The 21514-nt window shown below is 31.7% G+C and overlaps 3 protein-coding genes across 3 annotated transcripts; 2 read left to right on the top strand and 1 right to left on the bottom strand.

Annotated features, from left to right (window-relative positions):
* Positions 578-4317, bottom strand: LOC109359200 (rhomboid-like protein 19). Its single transcript, XM_019603772.1, has 8 exons — positions 4156-4317; positions 3948-4072; positions 2934-2994; positions 2652-2818; positions 2173-2278; positions 1870-2072; positions 1618-1755; positions 578-869 (listed from the first exon to the last, which is right to left on the bottom strand). The coding sequence occupies exons 1-8, from the start codon at positions 4177-4179 to the stop codon at positions 773-775; spliced, it is 921 nt and encodes a 306-aa protein (XP_019459317.1). The 5' UTR covers positions 4180-4317; the 3' UTR covers positions 578-772.
* LOC109360469 (chlorophyll a-b binding protein 6, chloroplastic) lies at positions 6411-9806 on the top strand. The gene is made up of 4 exons (XM_019605395.1): positions 6411-6699; positions 7634-7736; positions 9035-9323; positions 9592-9806. Exons 1-4 carry the CDS (start codon positions 6509-6511, stop codon positions 9729-9731), a joined length of 723 nt encoding a protein of 240 aa, XP_019460940.1. The 5' UTR covers positions 6411-6508; the 3' UTR covers positions 9732-9806.
* Positions 18939-21267, top strand: LOC109360468 (putative pentatricopeptide repeat-containing protein At5g59200, chloroplastic). Its single transcript, XM_019605394.1, has one exon. The coding sequence runs from the start codon at positions 19097-19099 to the stop codon at positions 21008-21010; it is 1914 nt and encodes a 637-aa protein (XP_019460939.1). The 5' UTR covers positions 18939-19096; the 3' UTR covers positions 21011-21267.

The raw sequence follows: 21514 nt of genomic DNA, 5'->3' as shown, positions 1-21514 counted from the left end.
ATAATCATGATTTAATTTTTGTTTTGTTTGATGAGTATAAATAGGCCTAACTAATCATGATTTAGTTTTTGCTTTGTTTGATGAAGAATATAAATAGGCAAGATGGAGTTCAGAGTGTCAATAGCCCCACCAAGTAACTTGTTCCACCTTGTACTATTTTATAGACTAGTTTTAAAACTTACCAAGCCCTTTAATATCATAATACAGGGTAACCCAAAATAAATATCCTCACAATTTAAGTTCCTTTTGTTTGTGGGCACAAAAAATGCAGCTAATCAGGATAAGGTAAGGGGTATGGTAGGATGTTTTAGAGTGTAATAAAAGAGCACAACAGGTAGAAAAAATTGTTGAACCTGCAATTCACTTTAATAGAAGACATGTAAGGCACCACTTCTGAAGTCTATCCCCTATAAGTGCCTTTAACTAAACTACAATAACAGCTAAGTCTTCAAATGCAAGGACTTGAAATCAACATGAAATGACATTCTAATCCTCTCATCCATGCAGTTGCATGATCTAGTCTTGATATAGTAATTGAATTCTTAAGATTCTATATATATGTGGCTAAGTACACAGGTAATTGAATTATATTTATCTGACAAAAGAAAGAAAAATCTTTGGTTTCACAAGGATCATAATTAAAGGCAAAATCCACATTAAAATCCTCCTTAATCTAGACAAAAAATTTCTGATTACTGTCCCACCTCTGAAAATGTCACTGGTGGTAGTTTCATATTGGCTGGGCTGGCCCGGATTTTCGAAATCTGAGGAATCATACATTTTCTGAAGCATCTCTTTGTAACTCACTGCGTGCAGCAGCCAACCTCTCAGCTGCTAACCTTTCTTCCAGAGCTCGGGCACCTCTTTCTCTGCAAGAACAAGAATAGTGAAAATGATAAGTTATTTTGTGCATACAACCATAATAATGTACTTCTTCCCTGAACAGAATATGGACAGAACTACCATTTGTAACATTTGACCAGGTAATGATTAATGAAGTTTTCAACCAAAACAAGAAGAATCTTAAACAATAGTCCACACCTATTTCTCTCAATCTTATGCCTGCTTACTATTGATGTTGCAATGGCACATGGAACGGTTTATAGAGCATGCTTCTCGAGATGATGAACCTCTTACAGTCCTACCTAATAAATGAATCTATGACAAGTACAATTGCTCTCTAACTCCTTTTGAACTGTATTTAGCTACCATGCTAAAGTAGTTGAAGAATTAATATACAAAACACAGGTTTTTGTTTCTTATTTCTTCTATTGGATTATGTATATCTTATGGAGACAAGAAGAATAAACAAGAAACTAGAAAGTTAAGCATAGAAACAATTTCATTTTAGAGAAAATGAAGCAAGAAAAAAAACAAAGCAAAGAGTTATAACATTTACGAAAAATCTTTTTATCTTTTTTCTTTGAGCTGAACTACTTATAGCTGAAAGAAAGCCAATGGAGCTACCAAAAATGCAAAAGTCGATTACAGACCTAAATCTATTTAATATTTACTTGTTTGACTGTTTCCATATGTCATGCTTCAAATAAGCAATTTCTGTTTGACAATATATACAGCAGATCTGGTTAAAGCTAAACAGCACCACTGCAAAATTACCGTCTCCTGGATGACTCAATTGAGTCAGAACCTGGCAGATGTTCACTTCCCAGAGCGTAACTTTGAGCATCATCGAAAACATCAGATCTTCCACAGAGCAGTCGGTGAAATATTGATGCAATAGGGTCTATGACCGGTCTGCAAGGCAAAGAAACAAAAACAAAAAAGAAAATTTTCTTACAATTTAGAAAGGTTACAGGAGCCTTAGAACAAATGAATTATTTCTTGCTACAAACTAAAAGCAAAATTCACCTTAAAATTTCAGGGAAAAATGTTGAGAATGCAAAATCCTCACTTGGGTCACCCCTATGTTTTGTTTCTGGTTTTGTCTGCCAGTATCTAAGATAAATCCAACTTATATATGTGCCAGATATTATGGTCGGAAGATATGCTGCAGCCTCGAGTGTCCAGAAGCTAATGGCAATGCAAAGCAATATGGCAATAGATGGCAGCCACTGAAGAAAGATGGAAATGGCAACAAATTCAGGGTCTCTGCATAAACTTATTGTCGCTGAAAAGTAAAGAATTAGAGGAAACAAGGGAGGATTATCAAACCTTTGTCTTTATCTTGAGTAAAGGAAGCTCTTGGTCTGGTATAATTTGCTTGATACCAACCAAGAAACCAGATATAACTCCATGAAATCCAGAAAGTGGCATGTAACTAGAACAATAAAGAAGAATATAAAGATCAAAAGAAGTTCCAAGTAGAAATGGAAAATAGAATGCCTTTTAAGATTAAACCGGTAGCATAGAAAATAAGAAACTTGAAAAGTCTGAAGGACAAAACAATACTTTCACTTCAATTTTAAGCTTTAGCTTAAATACTGAACCAACATGTTTTCCATATGATAAAGTGAAAAAAATACAAGTAATCCAGCTTCAAATGAACCTAGATAGCTTTTAATTTTAAAAAAATGAGTGCAAGTGTGGGAAAGAGATGCCTTTAATTATTAGAAAGAAAAATACAAAAGAAAACAGCATGAGCAACAGACAGGAAATATTAGCTAAGATGCTAATTGATTTTATATACTTACAGGTAAATCTCCTGCCTTGTAATGTAGTATAAGGCAATAGCGGTGATGAATAAACACACAGAAGTTAGAAAGTTAACCACAAAGATGAACTTCAAGAATTCCCGGGAACCCCATATTGGTTGAAGCAGCTTCCCAATAAACAGGAGACCAAATGTGCTGACAACTACCTATAAACTTGTAAAAACCATGTAATTGGAAGTTTTCCAACAAACAACAGATACGACTCGGATAATACAGTGAATTGAGTACACAAACATATTTAGAAAAATAGCAGGTGCATACCCCATATACAGATTGTTCAATGTAACCGGCTGTAATGAGATTCCACACAAATGGGATTGTCCTGCAAAATGCAACCAAGAAGAAAATAAATTTCAAAATATCAATGGTGCATTTCATAACCACTCTCATATGGAGAATTGTGCAACAAGCACAATCGTCAACATAATAGCCTATGTCATGATTCAACTAGTTACATTTATACTAACATAATATAGCAAAACCCAATTTTGGCGTCTTTATGATCTGCAACAAAGAACTGGTTTTCCTAAACAACAACAACCAATCCTTTGTCCCACTAGACGGGGTCGGCTTAATCGAAAGCCATAATGCTCTAAGATTTTACCTACCTACTCATTGAATAGGATGTGGGGATTTTGGGTCACAGTTACATGGTTCACTCATTTACCTTAGGAATCGCATACTGAATTCAGTATAAAAGCTGAAGTATCACTATCACAGTTTGTCATAACGTAAGTATTGTAATAATAATGTAAAAACGGACAAACTGTATAATGCACACCGAAACCATTAATTCTTAATATGCAACTATGTTTTGGATTTATAAACAGTAAGTAAAAGTTTCAAAACTCTTCTTCTGTGATTAATTTGTACACACATATTCAAGTATATATTAACTACAAGCAAATAACACTCTTCAAGTTCTTCAGATGTGCATTCTAATGCATGAAAACAAAATGCAACTTAAATACCAGGATTTGGAAGATAGATTCAAATATATATTTTTGGTATAATCAATGGTAACCCATGGATAAGGACTCTCAGGGTGCTTGGCTATCGCTACCGAGTATAGCTCCCAGAAACCGAATAGTTAACATTTTCCTGTGGGTCTTTACATCACTAGAGTAAGGTCTTGTTCGTCTATATTATCAATGTCGAATTAATTCCAAAAGATGTTAATAACTGAAAACCAATAACTTAATTTTAATTTATCCAATAAAATAAATGGAAAAACCATAATTGACCCCAAGATGAGGATATGAAATATTAGAATACCTTGCGGGAATGAGGGCAAGATAGGTAAGAGAAGAAGGGAAAAGGTGAACAACAATGTGACCAGAAATCAAAATTACCGCAAGGCCCTTGCATAGTTTAGTGATCCCAGAGAAGAGGCCAGTGCCCTGAAAGGATAATAGAAAAAATATTAGTAAGAAAATAGGAATGGATAAAATTGTAATTTGAGGGAATTGAAGAGAAGAGATACCAGTGAAAGTGAAGGGTTGCTCATTGAAGTGGGATTTGAATGGCGGTGATTCAAATCTGGGATCGGACAAATGAAATGAAGAAGAGAGGGTGATGTGTTTTTTCGGCAAGGGATGAAAGGAGTAATAGGAGGGTATTGACGTCTTTTTCACACCATTCCTATAATCTTTACCTAAATAATACAAGTATTAAATATGAATAGTAAATAATATATAAATATTAATCAATAAATTTTAAAAATCAAAGTGATGTTTGGTCAATCATTTTAGGGATGATGTTATTTGAATATTTTGACTATTTAATTTTAGAAAAAATGTACTTACTAATATTATATGAATCTTATATACTTTGTATGTATTATTTATCATCTATTTTAATAATCACTTACTCTTGAAAATATAACATAAATAAATTATGGATATTATATATTAACTATACAAATATTTATACGTATATAAATATTGTATTCTTTTAATTTTTTAATTTTCTAATTTTCTGATATATATTTGATCATTTTAAACTTTAAATACTTATATAAATTTCTGATTTTTATATAAATACTTATATGTAACTTTTAAATACATAAATATTTTCTGATTTTCATATGCAAACTTGAATCAAACAGTGTATAATAAACGAACATCGGGTTACATCTTAACATATTTTCAACCAATAAATTAAGTATGAGAATAACATATTTTGTGAGAGATGAGATATATTTCTCACAGTCATACGGTTGTTATGGCGGAACCAGACTATCAAAGCATCAATCGGTGCCCCAAGCAGTTACCCAATAACCTCTCCTCCCTTCCAATCGTTTTTCACTGTGTGAAATTCAGTCAAACCAGGTTAGTTAAATAAACCGATCCAACCGCAAATTAAAAAAAATACTAGAATCTAAATTCCCAAAAACCTAAATTAGAAAACAGAAGGTGAGTAAAAACGTAGAATTGCAGAACCATGCAGAAGTGCAGAAGCACGCAACTTCTCTGTCATCGTTGCCTCACTACTCATCACCATCGCCATCGCCATCGCCATCGCCGTTGCAATATTGTTTCCGTTTTTGGCTTTCTGCCCTTTGCTGAATGTGACTTCTCAATACATCTGTCCAACCATTACAACCTTCAATAGATCTCTGTCTTTTCATTGGGTTTCTTTTCTCATGTAGAAAAACTTCTATTCACACAATAACATATAATACAACATTGAAAAATATTTTTACCTTTTTGTTGAAATTAAATTCATATTTTTGTTATTGAAAATATGAGTACTCTCTATTCGAAGAAAACCAACAAAATCTTATAAACACAATAAAAATTTAATTTTAATTAAAATTTAACCATATAAAAAACATAATATTTGTTACATATGTATCCATCCAAGTTCTTCTCTTTCACATAAATCAAATCCTAGTTTTGCCTTTCCACTTGAGGCTTTCATTCTGAATGTGAAATATACTATCCTTGTTCTTTGGATTTCTTTTCACATAAATCTGATGCTGCTTTGATACTTCTCTTTAATTACGGAGTAAATTAAATATAGAGATAAGTGTAAATTAAAAAAATTGGTAACGAATATAATTAACTAAAACAAAATATGATATATTATAAACACAAATTCATCCAAATGGTATAAATGTTAATGTTTATTTATTATTTTAGTTAGTTATAATATAATATAAGAATGATTTAAATACTTGATATAGTTTGTAATGAACAAAAATATTGAATAGACATTAACTCATATACTATTTTAATTTGTCTTCACAATATATCATATTTTGTTTAAGAAATTACACTTACCTATCTTATTATTTAGTCAGTTTAATAAAAACTCAAGAATACTATAATTTCATAAAAACTCAAGAATACTATAATTTAGTCTTAATTATATATTACATTATGAGATGTGTCCAGCCAAACAATTTAAGTATTTAAAACTAAAATGAAACCTCTTTCCAATTTAATGCCTAACTCTTTCATAACATTCAATTAAAGTTATAATTTAATTTCTTTGAATGATTAATATCAGATCCGAAAATCATTACTCGCAAACTTTTATGTTTAATTTTTTATGGATATGACATGTAACCTCCACCACACACAAACTAACTTCCCACATATCCACAAATTGTTCCACCTCACCAATCAAACTGGATGGAAAAATATCAACATGGACCAATCACAAGTAACACTCTCCCATCATCACCCAAAGGAAATCCAATTATAGATGACCTTATATCCACACCACTCTCCTCTATATTATTCTTGGTCTCTATCTTTTCCCAATACAAAGCACAATTCATTCCCCTTTTAGAATCCTTCACAACAGCCATATTCCAATTAATTGTGAATATGGCTACTAACACATTAATGAGTTCTGCTATCTCAGCTTTCCCATCTCTTCTTTCTTCCTCAAAATCAAGATTTACCACTTCATTTCCACTTTCATGCATTGGTTCCAATGCATCAAGTCGTTTTTCCATGTCTGCTGAGTGGATGCCTGGTGAGCCTAGACCACCTTACCTTGATGGTTCAGCTCCTGGGTAAGCAACAATTTCACATTTTGCTTAGAATTGGAAGGGGAAAAAACAAGTAAAAATTAAAATTCAAGTTTTAACATAGGTTCATGTTCCTCAAATTTGGTTCAATAACTTTGAGAGTTCTACTGGCATTTAGCTTAGTGACTTCTAAAGGATTTAATTTATATGCGGTTGTAGAATAAAAGTTTTTTTTACATCATCGATCAATGATTTTTTTCGTACTGATATTTTTGGATAAAGAATTAATCTTTTCGGGATACGTGTAGTTATCCCACCCAACATGTATCGTCACATGAATCGAACCATTAACTAGTGAGACTTTACACCATTAGAACAACATTTTGTTTTGTTGATGATCAATCAATGATATATTGGGAGGCTATTACATTTCTCACAGTTACATTTGAAGTCATGTAAGATAACATATAATTAGTTGACTTTAGGGAAAGAAACATAAAATACACATGTTTAGTATATATGCATCCATAATGTAAAAAGATTTTTACACTTACCAACATGTGAGATCCTCTAGTGCAGGACCCTCCATTATTCGAATGTGAGGATAAGAATAAACTTTTAAAATTTAAATTTATTTAATTAGAAAAACTAATAAGATCTGGACCATTAATTTTATTTTTGGTGCCACAAATCATAATCTTATTTTGTGCTTAGTGTTAGACTTTAGAGGATGTAACCCAAATATTAATCTCAAAAGATAATATATGTGTAGGTAGCAAATATATTTTTTAGCAAGACTACTTTGTAAATATATTGAAGTGCCAATCCTTGTCACCCTTTGAACTCATCCAGTTTGATAGTGTAAGAAATTTTATACTAAAAATGTATTGTTTTTATTTCTTTGGATGTTTTTGTTTATGTGAGGGTAAGAATAAACTTACAAGGATTATATTATAGATGTTGTTCTATTGTGTTTCAGTGACTTTGGATTCGACCCTCTTCGTCTTGGTGAAGTACCAGAGAATCTGGAGAGATTCAAAGAGTCAGAACTCATTCATTGCAGATGGGCTATGCTTGCTGTTGTTAGTGTCACTTTCAAATAATTAGTTTTAAGTTTGCATTCCCGATTTTGTTCCTGGACCATATAATAATTCTGCCTTATTTCGATAGATTCATTTTCTTGCATGGGAAAAAGCTTAGGGTTTGTTTGCTTTGACCATTTTCTGTTTTCATTTCCAATGAAATCAGAAAATGGGGTGAAAACATATTTGTTGTGTTGTTTTCATTTCATATTTTTGAAAACATGAGCTTCATTTCTGGAAATTTTGAAAATGAAAAAAATATCATTTCCAATATTTTCAATAATAAGACAACGACATTTTTGTTGAAAATTTTAAGACTTTTATTACTCCATTCGATCTATATCTTTTGATGTTTTAACATTTTCATGTTATTCCAAATCTTTTGATGTTTTGAAAACCCAATATACAATTATATTTTACTTTCCAATTATACCCTTATTTATTACTAATATTTTCCCCACATATTTCTTCATTTCATTTTTAATTCAGTTTTTTATGTGTATTAAATGTGACTATTTTAGTCAAATTTTATTGAATTTTTACTTCATTTAATATTTTTTGAAACTATGTGCATAACCTTAAACACCAAAAGATATGGAAGGAGAGGAATATTATTTTCAATTACTCTCTTCACTAATCAACAAAATGCTGAAATCAATTGTTGAGGGCATCCCTTGTCCTTACTATCACACATCTTCATAATAAAATTTATTTCTTTATCTCTCAACCTAATAATTTTTATTCGTCTCTCTTATGATATTGTTGAAATAGTTCGATGCTGATTATGATAATATATGATTTAGGAATGAAAATTGATGCTTCTTGATGTTACTGAAACCTTAATTAAATAGTATAACACTTGTACGTAAGTAATTTATTTTAACTTTACCTTTTTTGGAGAGCATCGCATTATGTTCATTATGACTTTTCATACGCTTTTGTAATAGCAAATGACCAAGTCCAACAACTAAAAATGTTCAACGTATTATTAACATAAAATATATTTGAAAGAAAATGCAAGTATCAAATATTTAGACATTCTATAAAATTATTGGTTTGACTACTTTAGTGATTAGAATTTAGAATTGGATTCATTTTGCAAGAGTAATTATCATTGTTTATAAAGTTTAGAGTGCATAGTTATGAAAATGAAAATGATAATAACAAAGATATTTTCGGGAAATGAAAACATGGAAATGAAAATTGTTTCTTAAAAATGAAAATAGAAAATAGAAATAGAAAATATTTTTTGAAACCAAATACACCCTTAGTATGCTGAAGTTTCTTAAATTTTGCAGCCAGGAATTTTGGTACCAGAGGCATTGGGTTTAGGTAACTGGGTCCAAGCTCAAGAATGGGCTGCAGTTCCTGGAGGCCAAGCAACTTACCTAGGCAACCCTGTTCCATGGGGCACCCTCCCTACAGTTCTTGCCATTGAATTCCTTTCTATTGCCTTTGTTGAACACCAAAGGAGCATTGAGAAAGACCCTGAGAAGAAGAAATATCCTGGTGGTGCTTTTGATCCTTTGGGATACTCTAAGGACCCTAAAAAGTTTGCAGAGAACAAAGTCAAAGAAGTTAAGAATGGTAAGGACTTTCCACATAAAAGATGGAAAATGTTATCTAGATCAAGGCGTGACACTTTAAAGTTTGTTTGTGAGTTGAGTTTGGGAGGAAAACAAAGAAAAATAGAAGACTTTAAAATCATCTTACAAATGTATTTCATGACTTTCAAATCTTCTATTTTCCTTCAAAGTTCAAATCACAAACGGGCAGATCCTGCTCATAAAAAATCTTATATTTGACATTAGTTGTATAGTAATTGATGAGAATTGTTAATTGTTGAAATGTTTAGGACGTCTTGCTCTATTGGCTTTTGTGGGATTCATTGTTCAACAATCAGCTTACCCAGGAACTGGACCTTTGGAGAACTTGGCTACTCACTTGGCCGATCCGTGGCACAACAACATTGGAAATATCCTTATTCCAAAATAGATTTCACCTTGAAAAATCGAATCTTTGTTATAACAGCTACCTCGTAAACTCCATGTCACATTTTGTAATGAATCAGATCTTTGTAATATGTAAAAGCTCGTCATAAATAATTAATGTAAAAAATGACAAGTCACATATTATAATTGTGTTCTTTGTGGTTTGTGTAATATGGGCTGCAATAATTGTAGTGTGATTCTTTTATGATAATTTTTTTTGAATTTGGTATTGTTTGATTGCATGACTATGCATTTTATTTTTGGTTATATATAATTCAAATGATATTTACAACAAATGAGATTTACATGGAAATAATGTTTAACAATAAGACAAATGTATTTAATAATTGATGATTGAACCAACACAGGGTTGGTATATTAACAAGGGCGGCAAATGAGACTGTTAAGGGATTCTACTGTAGTAAACATCCTCTTTACTAATGAAAAAATAAGTATTACATAATAACACACAAAAAATAAAATGTTATGATATAATTATTTTTTATTATCGTAAAATTATATTTTTATTATTAAAAACATGATTAAAAAGAAGCATTTATCTTTCTATTATTTGACACGTACTTGTTCTGTGTAGCAGTTATTTCACTGTGATTCTCTTGACATATGTCAAAATGACATTAGCTACAGAAATAAAATCAACAAAGAAAAAATCGACCGACTTGAGAAACCCTTTCCAAGAACAAGAAAGCACAAATAAAAAAAATGTACTTTGTGGGCAATCTGAATTCTCAGCTTATAAAGTTTGGTTCAATTCATTGAAATATCAACTCTTTGCACGTTTAAAATCAATAAATAAATATAAATTTATTTGAGCATAAGATGAGTTAGGCCGATTAAGGTTTGTCTTTTATCCAATGTTTATCAAACTATCTTGTGATTTTATCTCTACTCTAGATCCATAGAATAAACAAAATGTTAATAATTTGATTTCTGTGAGTGACTCTTGTTAGATGAGAGAATCATGCTCTTCAAAATAGATTAACTCCTCACCGTACAATAAGATGATTACCATAATGATACCAAAATAAAACATCCTAAATGTGATGAAGTTGTAAATAAGCTATTTTTAAGATTACTAGAATCCATGGATGTTGAGGCTGCATGCATCATTAATATATAATGAATGCATTATAATAATTCCATATTAATTCCAACCATTCAATACTTACCCTCCCATTTTTAATAAGATTATGGCTAAAAGCTTACAAGTGTGCAATGTCCTTCTCCATGCAAAGTTATTTGTGAAATATTCAAGTTTGATAAACTAAATGCTCAATCAAGTTTGTCTATTTAGTTAAACAAACAACTTTCTCCTTGGAATTAGGCTCAATCAAGTTTGCTTAATCAAACTTTATAGTTTCAGTATAAATTTGGTAAATAAATTATTGAAAAGCTTTAAAATTTTCATTTCTTTTGAAAAAAATCAGAAACTCTAATTAGGAGGTTAGACATATGATACGTGTTATTATTGCTGGTCACATTTTAAATAGAGAGACTAGTATTATAAAATATTAGATATTCCGAGACTAAAGTAGAGTGAATAAAATTGTTAAATAAATAATTTTAGGGACTAAAAATGCATTTAGGCATTAAGTAAACAAGCCAATCCAATCCACAATTATTGATAAGTAGATGTTGAATTTTATCTTAACTTTTGCTCTCCTCTATGAAATCAATAGAACTAAATTTAAGTACAATACCTTAAGTAGTGATGGTACTGGTATCCAATCATATGAGGATACATGTAAACTTTTTTCATTTGAGTGTCAACCCAATAAACACTGTTAACAATTTTAACCTACATCTAACCCCCTTTATTTAAGTAACATTATTCTCTTGCTTATTCAATTCACACCTTACCTTTATCATATTTTACATGTTGCTCGTGTTTTCCTCCCACCCAAAATTGGATGCACCAATTATAGCTCATGGAAAAGGCAGATTTGGGATTGACAATGTTTCTCTAACGATTGGTATAATAGACCAAGACAATCAACATGCTACTCTAATAGAACATTCCAAAGGTAAGTTTTTTTGTTTTATTTGCTTTTGTATATTTGTTTTTGTTAATACATGTAATAACATTGTTTATAAAATGTTGATGTAAGAATATGAATTTTTTTTTAAGTTTGATATAAATTTCTTTAACATAGACGATTAAGTGAGTGATAAAGATATAATTGCATGAAGTTTGAAATAGAAGATCATGTATATAAATTTTATAATATGTTGTTGGCTTCATTGGCTTTATCCAATGTTGTGAGGATGGATCGGATCAGGCGGTACGACCTTTGATATGATATGAAAATGATTCTGATTTGCAGTCTAACTAAATGAGAGGTTGAACCCCCTTGAACGAGGAAAATTTCAGTCCGACCTGTTAAACCCGATTAAACCAGAATAACACAAAAAGTGAATTGGACGATTTACTTAAAATAAATAAAAAGTAGAACACTACTCTAGCTAATAATTCAGGAAGGAAATTATCATATTTCTACAATTCAATTAGATGTGAAATCTAGAAATATACTTTTTTGTGATTGTCAAAGATGTTTTTTTTGTTGGAACCTACTCCCTTTTATTTAATTTTAAAGAGTGGAATTGGTTAGTCGTTCAGTAACAATAATAGCGGTAATAAATTAAATACTATTTGATGGAAGAAAAAGTTGATTAGTTGTTCTTGTATTAGACACAAAAAAGGTTCTTTCTTGGCTTAATTACAAGGATAAAGCTTTTTTTTTTATTAAAATTATAAATAGAAAAGAGGAAAGAAAAAAACGGCGGAATACCAGTTTCGAGTGATCTGATACCCTCTTTCTTCTCGTTGTTTATATTAGAAGTATGGAAACTCCTACTACTAAATCTAATGAATTAAAATCAAAGGAAAAAAAGTAATTGACATTCTAAGGTCACTCTTTCTTCTTTTCTTCTAAACTGAAGAGAGAATGCATTTCTAGTTTGCATGGTCCAATCATTGATCCTGAAAATTTCTAAAATAAAATTAGGTAGGTCACTGGCATAGTTCCCTGTCCATGATTATGCTATTTACTGAAATTTTTTTCCTGGAATAAGAATAAGTCAATTTAGCTTTGATACAAAATAACAAACTTTAAAATTGTATTAGTGGATCGTTTTTTCAGTCATTCATTGAGTGATAAATCACTACAAGTGACGGAGATACTCGATTTAAATAACGGAAAATAAAATATTTTAAAACTGTATCTAAAATTACTGGAAAAGTGGAAACAAGACCAGATATAATTTGATCATTCTGAGCAAAGCCAAAATCTTTATAGACAGAACCAATCATTAGTTCCCAACCATGGGTCGAATGGAATCCTATACATAAATCAGTTAATAAAAGAATCGAAAAAGCTTTTATTGTGTCACTTAAGTTATATAAGAATTCTTGAACCCAAGAATTCAGAATAATAAGTTCTTGATTACCTAGAATAGAATAACCACTTAGAATAACGAAACAGATTATATTTGTCGAGAAGTGCAAAATCGTATGGATACGATCTTCGTTGTGCGTCTTGATCAATTGGATGGTTTCTTTATAGATTGCGGTATGAAGGTTTTGTAGACGTGTTTCCGGGTATTCCTTTAACATTTCATCCAAGAGAAACAATTCCTCGAATCCTATTAATGTTTTTAGAATACTCTTTTCTTGAATGATATTCAAGAAATTTTCAGATTGCCTAGTATTCCACCAATTAGTAATCCAAGATTCCATAATTTTATTAAATATGAAAGAGATGCACCAGGGCAAAAAAACGATAGATGTAAGATATAGAAGGGGAATTAATGCTTTATTTTTTGCCATTTTTCGTCTTTAATGAACTCATCTTCACCTCATCCGTCAAACTCTATATGATAATAATATTTCTATCAAGCGTAAGTTCTATTACAAGTCATAAAGCCCATATATATAATATAAATTAAATACATTCCCTCGTTTTTTATTTATTTGTAATTCGAATGAAGATAAAAATCTTGTTTCAAAAGATAGCAATTGTTAAGATTCGAAGCAATTGCCCCTTTTGATGAATACAACACGAAAGAGCACTTCGTGTAATGAATATTAGTCAGATTTCGAAACCAAAGAAGACCCCTTTTATATAGAATTTATTTCTTTTCAAAATACTGCAATTGGGACGCGCAAGAAATAGGCCAATTCTGCAGCTTGTTGTTCAATTTCTCGTGGAGTCAAATTCTCATGGAGTCAAATTCTCGTCAATCCGAGTCAAGGGAATGACACCCTGTCCTATGATTTCCATATAAAGGACACGACGGGTATAAATACCCTCTTTAACTTCTATTCTAATGGACTGAATATCTTTCATAAGGAATCGGAGAAAAATACGACGATTTTTTCCGGGAAATCCCCAACGAAAAATACACACTATTCCCTCTTTTCTATCGAATCGATCATAACCACTACCGACATTCCACGAAATTGTACACCACAAATAAGAACTAAAAAAGAGACTTGCGATTCCATAGAAAGACATCACGATCCCTTGTGAAAAAAAAAAGAATTTGATTAGACGGAAATAAAGATAACAAATTCCTACCAAGATAACTGGAAGTTCCAACCAATAAGAACCCTAATGAACCTAAAAAAAAAGGATAAAGGCCCAACAGAAATTACTTGTTTTTCGAGACCCCCTTATAAGTTCTATCCATATACGTTCTGATCGCCAACTCATATTAGATTAAGTTCGATTTTATTGGAATTGGTAGAATAAATAACCCAAGCAAATGAAAATGAATTTGACTTTACTTTTTTTGTTTCCAAAATAACTTTCATCAACTAGCACACTATTTTCATGTAAACCTTTAGGAGTAATTCATCAAATTGCTTCCAGAGCTAAAAAAAAAATATGAGATTTTCCCTACTGCCCGTGTATATAAAAATATCTTGTTTTTTCGAACATGAAGAAATAAAGAAGCCATTGCAATTGTTGGAAATACTAGGACCACTAAAGGCACTAAAATGGAGGGTAAATTAATCATAGAATGGGTACCTCGATTTAATAATTGTACCTGGTATTTTGTTTATTGTTATAGAATTTTTTTTTGTAATTTCATATTTTTATTAATCTTATATTCTTATTCTTATAAAGATAGTCTATAATCACTTATACTCAAATATACTTAGTATAAGTATATTTAAGTATAAGTATATTTGAAATATTAAATATAGCTAAGTAAGTGAATATACTTATATATATATATATACTAATATATATATTAGTATATGTATAATGAGTCTAGAATATAATAAACAAAAAAATTAAAAAATAATTTCAGGCTCTGCTTGTTGATTTTTATTTTGAGTCAAAGGAAAGAAACTGTGAAGATGAAATAACTCACTCAGAACCTGCTTTAAAGGATTACGCGGTATGATTGAATCAAATAAGCCCTTATGGAATAAATATTCAGCCGCTTGTGAACCTTCGGGTACTGTCTTATTCAACGTTTGTTCAATTACTCGTTTACCTGCAAATGCAATATAAGCATTGGGTTCAGCAATAATGATATCCCCCAACATGCCAAAACTCGCTGTCACCCCACCAGTAGTAGGAGATGTAAGGATCGATACATAGAATAACTTTATAGTTGTTTGATAATTATATAAAGCAGAAGATATTTTAGCCATTTGCATCAAGCTCAGACTTCCTTCTTGCATACGTGCCCCTCCGGATGCACATACTAAAATAAGAGGTAAAAGTTGATTGGTAGCATATTCAACCAAACGGGTGATTTTCTCACCTACTACGGATCCCATACTACCCCCCATAAACTGAAAATCCATAATCCCAATTGCTACGGGAATACCGTTTAGTTGACCTGTGCCTGTTTGAACAGCCTCAGTTAATCCTATCTTTCTTTGATAAGAGTCAATACGATCTTTATAAGGTTCCTCTTCCGAATGAAATTCAATGGGGTCCAGAGAGACCATGTCTTCATCCATAGGATTCTAAGTACCTGAATCAATCAAAAGTTCGATTCTATCCGAACTGCTCATTTTTAAATGATATCCGCAGTGTTCACGAATATTCATTTTTGATTTACTTTTTTATTTATAATTTAATCCATAACAATTTTCGCATTCAACCCACAAATGCTTGTATTTTTGAGTTTCATCGAGATCATTAGAACTTTCTCTTATAGTTAAATCACTATCATTTGTATCATTCGTGCTAGTTATTATACTAGAACTCTCGCTTTCACTCCAACTTATACCCTTGTAACTAGAAAAGTAACTGTCATTGTTTTTGTCACTATCACCTAAAAAGTAACTATCAATAGAGATTCGAGAACGAAGATAACTCTCAATGCAACTATTAATAATATTATTCCAACTAGATTTATTATCATACATGGAATCAATCTTAGAGACATTATTCAGATAGCTAGAATTTTGATAACTATAAAAAAAACTTTTTTGTTCACTTAGAAAAGAATTCTCATTGTCAATCTCTAAAATTTGATTCTCAATATCAAAATATCTGGAAAAACTGTTCCTTTTACTATCCCTAACTAAACAAGTTTTATCAGATAGGAAATTCCGGATGTTCCTGACACCGATTAAATAATCAACATTACTACAACTAGAATTGTCACTATCATTCCAATTATGAATGTTTTTATCCATAATATCCGTTAAAATTTTGTCACCGGTATTTTCAATAGGACCAAAAGGATTCGTTGATTTACTTAGCCCCCCCTCGTCCCTATTTAACAACATAGAGTTAGAGTTGACCCACCCTTTTTCCATAAAGTTTTTTTCCTCTATTTCCATGAAAATACAATAGATGAATAGTCATTCGATGAAAAATCATATAAATATTTTATCTCGTTTCGTTTATTTACTACAAAAAAGTCACCCCATTCGGGGGTAATGTATTTATAGACAAAATTTGATTATTTCATTTAGTCATTATTCATTTGTTTTTTTTCCTATATCTTCTATTTTTATCCCTATTGGATTATTTTATGTTCATTTTGAAGATCGATAAAAATCCATTTTTGTGGCTATAGAAAATAGCATTCTATGTCCACAAAATAATAAGAATGAAAAAAGTAGGTATCAATAGAACAAGAGAACGGGAGGGGTATAAAAGACAAAAGAATTCTATAAATCTATATACAAGTCATCCACACCCTCTTTTTTTTTACTTCCATTAATTGAATTTGTTTTGTTGATTAGGGGAAAGTTCCATAAAAACACCTGCCTTTTTTGAAATATCCTGAACAGCTCCTGTAGGTTGAGCGCCTTGTTCAAGGAAATAAAGAATAACAGGAATATTTAAATAGATTTTATTCTTTAGTGGATCATAAAAATCCCCTTTTTCCGAAGATCTCTTCCCTCTCTTCGGGATCGAACATCAATTGCAACGATTCGATAAATGGCTCATTGGGATAGATATAGATGAATAATACACACCCCCTAGAAACGTATAAGAAGTTTTCTCCTCGTACGGCTCGAGAAAAAAAGAACTCTTCGTATTCGCAACCTCATAACTCAAATGAAATAATTCTCAAATAACTCAAAGGAAAACAAAACCCCTAGGTATTTCATTTATTGAGCGGTCTCTACCCCCTTTTCCTGTCTGTCTTCAGAATCTATTTTTTCGTCATTCTAATAAAATTCGAATTGTTGAGACAATTTGAAAATGGTATTTACTTGTTCCAGGATCCTTTAGCTTTTCCTTGAACCATTGGATATAATTTTACCAATTACAACAAATTTGACTTTTTTTTATCCTCGCGTCCAATTACAACAAATTTCACTTTTTTTTAACCTCGCGCGAATTGGATCCTTTCGATTTCTCTCTCAAAAATATACTTACGAAGTTGTTCTAACTTATTAATCTTCACTAACCTTAGATACTTGTCCCTTATAAATGAATCAACTCGAGCTCCATCATGTACTATTTACATCATCAATCCCTCTCCCGTTCCCCAAACAACGAGTTCCAGTGGAACATAACAAATAATGTCAAGCCAAGAGCACCCCAATTTCTATATCGTATAAAAAAAATAGCGGATGTAAGAATCCACAGCTAATCTAATCATGTCTTTCAAGCCGCACGTTGCTTTTTTTTTTTTACCACATCGCATCGTTATAATCTATCCTTTTTACTTCTAAGTTTTCCTTCGATATGAATGGGCAATTTCTAAAGTAATAACATAACACGTTCTAAAGTAATAACATAACACGAAGTCAAAAAAATTTCAAATTAATTCGATATTGTTATTGTATGAATAGATTTTATATTCTATTTGGATGCTTTGTCAAATAGTCAAAATTCATTTCTTTAAAAAGAGAAAAATATATATAATAATAAGAAATCGATTTTTATTAATATGTTATAAAATAAATAAAATAATTTTTTTTATATTATACAATTATCCACCGTGATTACAGTAAAAACAATAAAATAGAAAGGGCTAATCTTTATTCTGATATACAATTTGTATTCAACAATTTTGATTCAAATAGGATAGCCATCATGACTGAATGTGCGCTGGGACGGAAGGATTCGAACCTCCGAATAGCGGGACCAAAACCCGTTGCCTTACCGCTTGGCCACGCCCCATTTTCGATTCGACACTAATAAACACTATTATTAGTATTGGTTGTTCGTCAATTCCAGTTCAAAAATATCTCTAGAAATGGAATAAAAAATTGTTGCTAGGATTTTAATATGCGTAGATGTAGAATTTGAATTAAACTGAAATTATTGAATTGATCATTACATAGAATTCAATTAAGATATTGTATGAAAGTATGATTATATTTCTTCAATTTTTTTATTTCAGAATGAAAAGATTTTTCGTTTTAACCGGCTATCTAATGTTTTATTTGCTCCGATCCAAAAAAAAGGAGAAATGTTACTTCAATATATAATGATATATTTATAGATAATTATTAAATATATAAGAAATCACATATTCAAACTAAACTAATTAACTATTTAAATGAGTTAAACCTAATTTGAGACATCTTCATATTTAACCGTATAACTCAGATTTCACAACATTAATTTTAACATTAGAAAAGACTAAAGAATGCTAACAAGTTAAGATAAGGAGATTGTAATAAGAGTGATATCCTTTTGTTTTAAAGAATAATTAGTAGTATAAAAATAGTTTCTGACATGAGGGATACCATTGTTGTACAAAAAAAAAAAAAAATGAAGTTAAGGTAGTGTTGCTAAGTTTAGTCGAAGTGTATGCAAATGCATGAACAACATGAAATTGTAAAGCAAACCTTACATTTTCAAAAGAGAAGCCAAATCCAGAAAAGAAAACAAAAGAAAGCAAATCAATGAAATGAGCATTTCCACGGTTCCCTCCGTAACTGGAATCCTTAATCACACCTCAAATTCAAATTCATATTCCAAATCCAAATCCTATGACATTCCAAACCTTCGTAAAAACATCATCAATCTCTTACACCAGAACCACAATAACCTCAAACATGTTCAATCAATACACGCCAAAGCCATAAAGAACGCAACACAAAAAGACCCTTTTGTCCTTTTCCAACTTCTCAGACTTTACTGCAAGTTAAACTCCATTGATCATGCCACCAAGCTCTTCCATTGCACTCAAAACCCAAACGTTTATCTCTACACTTCCCTCATTGATGGCTATGTGTCCTATGGTTTATACCATGATGCCCTTAAGTTATATACTCATATGGCAAACCATGATGTTTTGCTTGATAACTATGCTGTCACTTCAGTTTTGAAAGCTTGTGTGTTTCAACGTGCATTGGGGAATGGAAGAGAGGTTCATGGCCAGGTTTTTAAAAATGGGTTGGGTTTGGATAGGTCAATAGCGTTGAAGCTTGTTGAGTTGTATGGGAAATGTGGGGAATTGGATGATGCGAGGAAGGTGTTTGATAAAATGCCTGAACGGGATTTTGTCGCGAGGACCATTCTGATGGGTTTGTGTTTCGATCATGGTATGGTTGAGGAGGGGGTTAGGGAGTTTGATGAGATTAATACTCGGGATGCGGTTTGTTGGACTGCGGTGATTGATGGGTTGGTGAGGAATGGAGAATTGAATAAGGGTTTGGAGATGTTTAGGGAAATGCAAGTGAAGGGTGTGAAGCCTAATGAAGTTACCTTTGTTTGTGTTTTGTCCGCGTGTTCACAGTTGGGAGCTTTGGAGCTTGGGAGATGGATCCACATGTACATGCGCAGATGCAATGTCAAGGTTAATCGGTTTGTTGCTGGCGCGTTGATTAACATGTATTCAAGGTGTGGTGACATTGATGAGGCACTTGTACTGTTTAATGAGATGAAAGTGAAAGATGTGCCCACTTATAATTCCATGATTGTTGGGTTGGCTTTGCATGGGAAGAGTATTGCAGCAATCGAATTGTTTAGAGAAATGCTTTATATGAACCTTAGGCCGAATAGTATAACCTTTGTTGGTGTCTTGAATGCATGCAGTCATGGAGGTTTGGTAGAGCTGGGTTACGAGATATTTCAGTCAATGGAAACGGTTCACGGCATTGAACCACAAGTAGAACACTATGGCTGTATGGTTGACATTCTTGGTAGGGTAGGCATGCTTGAAGAGGCCTATAACTTCATCGGGAGAATGCGAGTAAAAGCTGATGGTAAAATGCTTTGTGCTTTGTTAAGTGCTTGTAAAATCCATAGAAACACTGAGATAGGAGAAAAAGTTGCAAATCTTTTGAGCAATTGTTCTACCATAGATTCTGGATCATACATCATGCTATCAAATTTTTATGCTTCAATAGGAAGATGGAACTATGCTGCACAAGTGAGAGAAACAATGGGGAAAGGAGGAATCTCAAAGGAACCGGGTTGTAGTTCTATCGAAGTCAATAGTGTATTACATGAATTTTTCGCAGGAGATGTTAGACATCCTGAGAGGGAGAGAATCTACAAAAAGTTAAAGGAGTTAAACTATTTGACAAAGTTGGAGGGTTATTCACCTTCAACAGAGGTGGCTTTACATGATATTGATGATAAACAAAAGGAAAGAACTTTGGCAGTACATGGTGAGAGGCTTGCAATAAGCTATGGACTGATCTCAACTGAACCATACACAACATTGAGAGTAGTGAAAAATTTAAGGATTTGTGATGATTGCCATGCGATGATCAAGCTCGTAGCGAAGATTACTAGCCGGAAAATTGTGGTTAGAGACCGGAATAGATTTCATCATTTTGAAAATGGAGTTTGTTCTTGTAAGGATTACTGGTGAGGATTGAGAACTAATGAGTTTGAGTATATATTCAGACACAACTCTTGCAAACCTTGGAATGCATCATTGAATTCTAGAGAAAGACAAGTTACATACAAGATAAAATCAACCAATCTTATGGTACTTGATAAAACAGATTTCTTTTCCTTCCTCCTCCACCAGTTCCAAAAGCACTTATTTCAATCTCAAGATTTCCATACATACTATATTAGTTTCCATTTCATTTTGTCATTCTCTCTAACATAGGACCATCACCACCATCCACCTTCATACATACTCATTTAAATTTTATGTTATAAAATTCTTCTACACAATATTTTTAACAACTTTTGAGTGTATTCAATTTCATCTCTAATAGCTCGAATCCCAAAATCCCCTTTATAAACCATAAACCTCAAATCCTAAAATCCATTATTCTTCTATACCGAAATTGTGATTGTGACCATAATTTTCCACAATTGTGGTAAAGGTAGAAAACCGTAATTTAAAACACTATTACTAACC

Source organism: Lupinus angustifolius, chromosome LG11 (assembly GCF_001865875.1).
Source record: "Lupinus angustifolius cultivar Tanjil chromosome LG11, LupAngTanjil_v1.0, whole genome shotgun sequence".
NCBI classification, from domain to species: domain Eukaryota; kingdom Viridiplantae; phylum Streptophyta; class Magnoliopsida; order Fabales; family Fabaceae; genus Lupinus; species Lupinus angustifolius.
Note: the sequence above shows the minus strand (reverse complement) of the source record. Positions and strands in the feature narration are given on the sequence as shown.

Excerpts from the sequence above, each read along its gene's own strand:
- LOC109359200 (XM_019603772.1), bottom strand. The coding sequence starts at position 4,179 with ATGAGCAACCCTTCACTTTCACTG. Across the intron at positions 4,073-4,155 it reads GCAACCCTTCACTTTCACTG|GGCACTGGCCTCTTCTCTGG; the intron begins GTATCTCTTCTC and ends TTATCCTTTCAG. Across the intron at positions 2,819-2,933 it reads TTGAACAATCTGTATATGGG|GTAGTTGTCAGCACATTTGG; the intron begins GTATGCACCTGC and ends ACAAGTTTATAG.
- LOC109360469 (XM_019605395.1), top strand. The coding sequence starts at position 6,509 with ATGGCTACTAACACATTAATGAGTTCTGCTATCTCAGCTTTCCCATCT. Across the intron at positions 6,700-7,633 it reads CTTGATGGTTCAGCTCCTGG|TGACTTTGGATTCGACCCTC; the intron begins GTAAGCAACAAT and ends ATTGTGTTTCAG. Across the intron at positions 9,324-9,591 it reads AGTCAAAGAAGTTAAGAATG|GACGTCTTGCTCTATTGGCT; the intron begins GTAAGGACTTTC and ends TGAAATGTTTAG.
- LOC109360468 (XM_019605394.1), top strand. The coding sequence starts at position 19,097 with ATGAGCATTTCCACGGTTCCCTCCGTAACTGGAATCCTTAATCACACC.